Genomic DNA, 6,556 nt, shown 5'->3' with positions numbered 1-6,556 from the left:
TGATTTTACACTTGGAAACAATGGGAACCTGTATAAACACACAAGCTGTGGTTCGTGTTGGAAGGAAAGGTCGCTGACAGAGGGAAGGCTAAGGTGCGAAGGTCACTGTGGACGGTAGGTCCCTCCTGGTGAGTGTCCGCCCCAGCTCTGACCTCGTGTATGAGGGAGGAAAGGAAGGAGAACATGTGGGAGGACACGCGGGACTGCGCGCAGCACCGGTTCCCGTGGGAGGCTCCTTCTCTGTGTGCGGGGACGTCCAGCCCGTGTCTGCGCCACAGAGGAGAGCCAGCCTCCGCCTTCCATCCCGGACACAGTCCGTGTGGCGCTGAGGCTGCCATGAGGGGAGAAGCAAAGACAGAAAAGGGGAGGAGGTGCATTCAGAGGGGCGTGGAGGGATGTGGTCCTGGCAGGGCTGTGCCTGGGGACACTGACCAAGGACAGCGGCTCCTCGCCAGGCCCTGGAGAAGTCAGGACGCTCCTCCTGTGCCTGAGAGTGACAGTGTGTTAGGGCTGGGAGGAGCCGGTGAGTGACCCTAAGGGACAGGCGATCAGCATAGGTTTGAGGTTCCTTGGAGACTCAGAAAAGGCCACATGGGGAGGAGCAGGGGAGGGAGGAGCACCCGTGGCAGAGAGGAACCACCATGGGGTCTGCACACAGAGCCCTGCCCTCCAGGGGTCCCAGGGACCTGCAGAAGGGATGGGATGATGGGTGGGGGTCTGAAGCAGCTGGACAGACACTGAGAAGCCATGGGAAGATCGAACCGGTCACAGTGCAGTCCTGACTCAGCTCAGTGTAGCCCAGTGGCAGCTCTGTGGGCTCACATGGCTGTCACCTGTCACCTACCTTGTACTTCCAATGAGGGACAGTCCTGCCACCTCCATACTCTGAGGACACAGTGCAGTCCCTTTTGCACTTAAAGATCCCTGTGGTCCCCTCTCCTCCCTGGTGCTCTGGTCACTCTGGGCAGGGACCTGCCTTTGCTGACTGACGCTGCTGCTGTTGCTCAGGTCTCCACAGTGGGAGCAGGTGGCATCTCAGGACCCCGCCCGGGCTGGGGAGGGGAGGGGGTCACCTCTCTGGTAGTGGGGACAGGAACCTGCCTGTGAGCTGCCCTTGCACAGCTCAGAGTTTTGTCATGTGAGTGTATACTACATGCGAGTGTCCATGGAGCCCTGTGGGGACACCCAGCACCGCCTGCTGGGCTCCACACTGTTGACAGGGGACACCTGAGTCTTCCCTGTCCTTCTTGATGGGTGGAGTCACCTCATGCAGGTGTGGCCCTGCCACGCTCCTCTCCAACCCCTGGTGGGACTGTGGCCTGGACAGAGGACTGGTTTGGGTGGAGAAGGAAGTGATGGCCTGAATCTCCCACAGGCGGAGGGAAGCCCATGCACCGAGTGTCTCCGTAGGTAGAGCTGTCCCCCTTGCAGGAGAGTCCCTCACCCATAGGGTCATCACACCCAGTCCCACAAGAGGAGGCTCAGCCATTTCACTCCTGGGAGCCCCTCAGTTTCACTCTCTTGTCTGACTTGCAGCGCCCCCTGCTGGCCACAGCCTCACACGCTCTGCGCATGTGCACTGCACAGCTGAGTCCTCCTGGCAGATGAACCTGCTTCTGGCCCTTTTCCCACCTGGGAAAGGTAGTGGGGCGCGCTGGAGCGTTTGCTCCCCAGGGGCCCTCGTGTGAGGTCACCATGGACTGCAGGGATCCACAGGTCGCCTTCTCCATCCCCTGCCTTGGACTCGCCACCCCCTGGAGGGACACAGTGACCCCACGGTGGCAGGTCATGGATTCTACCCTAAATTAGGCTTTCCACACACTCTGCTCACACCTTCATAATGTCCCCCTTTATTGAATTTGTGTGTATTCACCTTATTTTCAGTGCAACGGCCTTTCTAGCAGGACCCTTAACTAGCACTCCCAATCATGTTTGGATCACAGACAGACTAATTTGTGCATATAAACTAACTGTAGCATGCAAGAGTCAAAACTCGTCAAGACACTTGTTTCCACTGGAAAGATTCTGTGTCCTGAGCAAGGAACAGCTGTCCACACACAGGTGACAAGACGCAGAATGTCCTCTTAGCCATGGTGCTGACGTCCTCCAAGTGATCCGAGCTCCATGGAAGGGCTGAGCCTCTCACAACGGGGCAAAAATGGCTGAAGTTTCCCCACAGATTCTGCCACGAGCAGTGAGGGCCCAGCGACCTCCTGGGCTGGTCCTCGGGCTCCGACCCAGATGTCAGCTGGAAACGGCTAATTTTTCTTGTTTCAAGAGGGAGAGGTCAGCTCTAGAGACTCTGGATTTAGGACAATTGAATAAACAGGCAACATTTCAATGTCAACAGGACGATGTATTTCTCCATTTCTGAGAATTCAGAAATATCAAATGGAAAATTCAGAGAAGAGCTTTTTTGAAACTGAAAATGTTTCCAAGATGAATGTGCCTTTAGCAGTTATTTTAATATCTGAAAATTATCAGATGAGACCCTGCACAGGCTGCAGTTTTTGTCCCACTTCCCCATCTGCCAGTGTCACTATGACAAGCACTGTTGTGCCACATGGCACAGTAATAGTCAGCCTCGTCCTCAGGCTGCAGCCCAGAGACGTGCAGAATCCCTGCGTTGGCCGAGGTGTCTTTGGAGCCAGAGAAGCGGCTGGGGACCCCGGAGCCCTGGTGCTTGTTCGAGTCTGAGTAGTAGTACAGCAGGTACCGGGGCGGGCTCCCTGGCTTCTGCTGGTGCCAGTACACATATTTACCACCAACACTGATGTCACTTCTCAAGGTGCAGGTGAGTCTGGCTGATGCCCCAGGAGATGCAGAGAGGGAGGGCAGCTGAGTCACCGCAGGCTGGGACAGGGAACCTGCAAACAGACACACATGGATGATGGGGCCAAGATCGGGGTTAACATCTCTGGTCCTGAGCCAGAAGAGACAGAATGGACTTGGGGCTGTCCTGGGTCTCCCAGGCCTGTCCCTACCTGTGCAGTGACAGAGGAGCACGAGCAGGACAGGAGCCCAGGCCATGGTGCACACAGCCCCTGGTCCCCACAGTGGGGCTGGGCTGCCCAGGCCTCCTTTTGTCCCCACCCTCTGCAGAGGAGGGGCTGCTCATGCAAACGTGTTTCCATCCAGGGACTGCCCAGCCCGCCCTGAGCCCTGGGCTGGGGCTCAGCTCTCAGTGCACACTGAGGAGGGGGGGCTTTGCTTTGCCCCTTGGGGGACCCCTGGGAGGAAGTAGCTGCTGGGACCACACAAAGAGCCGTGCTCAGGGCCCAATGTGCCAGGCCAGAGGACACAGCTGCTGAGTCCCCATCAGTGAGCACAGGGCCCAGCCCCAGGCTCAGACTCCTTGGAGTGACTGGTCCTCCCTGAGCAGCTGTGTAGGGACCACAGGGCAGTCCCCCATCGCCCCCTACTGGTCACAGGCACACACCTCCCTGTGGCCCAGAGACCTGAGAGCCCAGCTGGTCTCTGAAGCTCCCCAGTCACTGTCTCTGGTCACACACCCATGGGCTGACTCCCACCTCCTGTGATTACAGTTCTGATACTGTGGGAGTCTTGCTGTCGTTACTCACTCCTAGAAGGAATCTTGGATTAGGAGAGATGCAAGCACGCATATCAATGACAAGTTAATTTGCTAAGCTCCTCACAGAAAACCCTTCCAATATTTGACTTCTTTTTATATCATTTTTTGAATGCATTTACTTTTTCTGCTTCGTGGCCAATAAGTATTTATGTAACGAGTAATATAAATCTTATTAACTAAATTCACTGAGTTTTGTGTGTAGTCCCTCCTTAAGAAGAGATACTTCAGTTAAGAGCTCTTCAAACACCCAACAGCGCCCACCAGCTTCCCAGGCCAGGCCTCCTCACAGATCCGCTGGGTCTCGAGTTGGGGCAGTGAATGGGCACCTGGACACTCGCACGGTTGTGTCTCCTGTCCCCATGGGCCCCCATAATGCCCTCACTGAGGCTGCTGTCCTCTCCTGAATAGTGATGATCAGAACTGTCCCCAGGCTGGAGTCCAGGGATGGACAGGGAGGCCACCCAGCCTGACCTGGAGCCAGGGAGTCTCTGAGTTCCCTGAGGACAGTTGTCCTGAGGACCAGGAGTTTGTGGACACGTCCCAGGAGCTGCTGCAGCCGAGCTGCACCCCGGCTGACAGCATCTGGCTGTTTCCAGTGCACATGTCCATGACCATCCGTACTGGGGACCTGGTCACTGAGGGAGGCTCAGCCAGCCCCACCTGGGCCACAGAACTGGAAGTTGGGGGAAAAAGAGGACAATAAGACCAGTGATGGCAGCAGGGCCAGAGGGGTGTTGGGGCACTAGGGAGTCTCCAGCCAGGACCGGCGGGCTGTCACCTGTGCAGAGAGTGAGGAGGACACATTGGGGTGGGGCCAGACGTGGGGCAGGTGCTCAAGATGTCCCCATCCCTAGACTCCAGCACGGACAGTGTGCTCCTCTAATTTTATTTCAGTATCTGCGAGTCCCATAGAGGGAGAATTTCCCACAGTCAAATGCGTCCCTGACCCCTGCCCACCGCACGGTCCTAGGCAGTGTCTACATCACACTGTAGTGATGGGTGATGGTCTCAACTGAGTCAGACCCCCTGGGGTGACAGAACCTGGCTCTTGATGGACCAAGTGTCCCAGGGGCTCCTGAGAGCTGGAGACTGGCTCTGCAGGTGTCTCAGAGGCGCGTGTGGCTGGTCCTGCCAGCGGGGACCCTCTCACGTGGTGCAGGGAGCTGAGCTACGCTGAGTCCCGAGCTCTGCTGCGAGGAGATGGCAGCCTGCTCTCAGAGAGGAAATGATGATCGGGGAACCTCCTCACCCCTGCACAGGCGAAGGCCAACCTCTAGAATTTACCTATTATGGATATTTCTTAAAAATGCATCGTGCAGTATGTGGATTTGGTGAGTGGTCCTTTTCATGAGTATATTTTACAAGGTCCACGCATACGGAGCATGTATCCGAACTTCATAGCTATTTCTGGCTGGATGATGTCACCTTGTGTGGAAGGAGGATCCCTGCGCCTTGTGTGCGTGTGCAGAGACAGAAGTGACTGTCCACACCCAGCCTTGGCTCAACACCGCCTCAGGCGCTGGTTCAGGTTTCCACACCATGGGTAACATGGTCTCCGACTTCACTGTGGTTAAAATCCGTTTCAACTATGAACGCAGTCATTTGAGCTCTGTGACATTGCTTTGTCTAATGAAAGGGAAACCGCAACAGAGATCAGACCAATCTAGTGCCATGTCCGGCTGAATGGTGGCACCATGATGCAATGTCAGGGGATTTCAGACATGTGAGGACAGGCTCTGTCACTGAGTGGTTTCAACCAGAGCTGACCTTGCCCTCCAGGCTGGGGACATTTGGCAGTGTCTGGAGACAGGTTTGTTGTCACAAATGAGGGCGAGTGTTACTGGAGACCAGAGTTGCTACTAAACATCTTACACTGTGCAAGACAGCTCCCGGCACAAAATATCTGGTTTTACCTTCAGACACATTGTTTTCAACTAAATCTAACACATGACGGACTATAAATGTGTTAGAAGATAAGCCATCAGCACGTGAAAGATGAAATTGATTCACTGAAGGAAAACATGCCAAATTGCGAGAGGCCAATTTGATCTCAAGCATCCAGGAGGGACAGGGGAAGAGCTGACAGCCGGTGGGGACAGGCTGAGGGCAGCGCCAGGGCGAGGACGCTCTGGGGGTTTTTGTCTCACTTCCCCATGCTCTGGAGCACTGTGTGATTGTAGCTGTCATCATAAGACTGACAGTAGTAGTCGGCCTCGTCCTCAGACTGCAGCCCCGAGATGGTCAGGGAGGCAGAGTTGGAGGAGCTGTCGATGGAGCCAGAGAACCGATCGGGGACTCCGAGGGTCTTTGATCATCTGCATAGATCACAGTGGTGGGGCCACTGCCTGGGCGCTGCTGGTACCAGTGCACATAGTAGCCCCCAAAGCTGCCACTGCTGCGGGTGCAGGAGATGGTGACCTTCTGCCCTGGAGACCCCGACACAGAGTGAGGCTGAGTCAGGACAAGGTTGGCCAAAGACCCTGCAGAGAGAGAGGGACACAGAGGTCAGTGAGAACAGATCAGACCCTGTTTCCAAAGAGGAGGGAGAGATCCTCACTCCAGGTGACATCGGGGAGCCCTCCCAGAGTTCCCTGCGGGCAGCCACCTGTGCAGTGAGCAAGAAGGGTGAGGAGCAGCGCGGCCCAGGCCATGGTGGGGACACCCCAGGCTCTGCTTCCTGAGCTGACAGCCAGGACTGAGCCCACCAACCCCCCTTATGTGTCTTTCTGATCCTCAGGGTGGGAGGTCTCCATGCAAATGTCTTCTTCCTGGAAGCTGCACCAGCCCCACCTTAGCCTTCACACTAGCTGTGGCTGAGAGATGCAGACACTGTGCCAGGGGAAGGTACACCCCACGGAGGGCACAGGGACACCTGCAGGTGGGGCAGGGGACAGAGCTGAGGCCCTGGGGAGCCTGGGCAGGTACTGAGACCACCGCGCCCTCTGGTGGACGTGCGAGGTAGAG

General features: G+C 56.3%; 1 pseudogene and 1 gene segment (V, D, J or C); both read right to left on the bottom strand.

Moving 5' to 3' along the window:
- Nucleotides 1–2,251: 2,251 nt before the first annotated feature.
- On the bottom strand, nt 2,252–3,092 carry LOC142863524 (putative non-functional immunoglobulin lambda variable 5-48). The segment is given in 2 exon segments: nt 2,252–2,867; nt 2,985–3,092. Coding segments are annotated over 2 exon segments (450 nt in total).
- Nucleotides 3,093–5,730: 2,638 nt separating this feature from the next.
- LOC105879389 (immunoglobulin lambda variable 6-57-like) lies at nt 5,731–6,282 on the bottom strand (annotated as a pseudogene).
- Between the last annotated feature and the right edge of the window lie 274 nt (nt 6,283–6,556).

Source organism: Microcebus murinus, chromosome 22, assembly GCF_040939455.1.
Source record: "Microcebus murinus isolate Inina chromosome 22, M.murinus_Inina_mat1.0, whole genome shotgun sequence".
NCBI classification, from domain to species: Eukaryota; Metazoa; Chordata; class Mammalia; order Primates; family Cheirogaleidae; genus Microcebus; species Microcebus murinus.
This window is presented reverse-complemented; position numbering and strand designations above follow the sequence as displayed.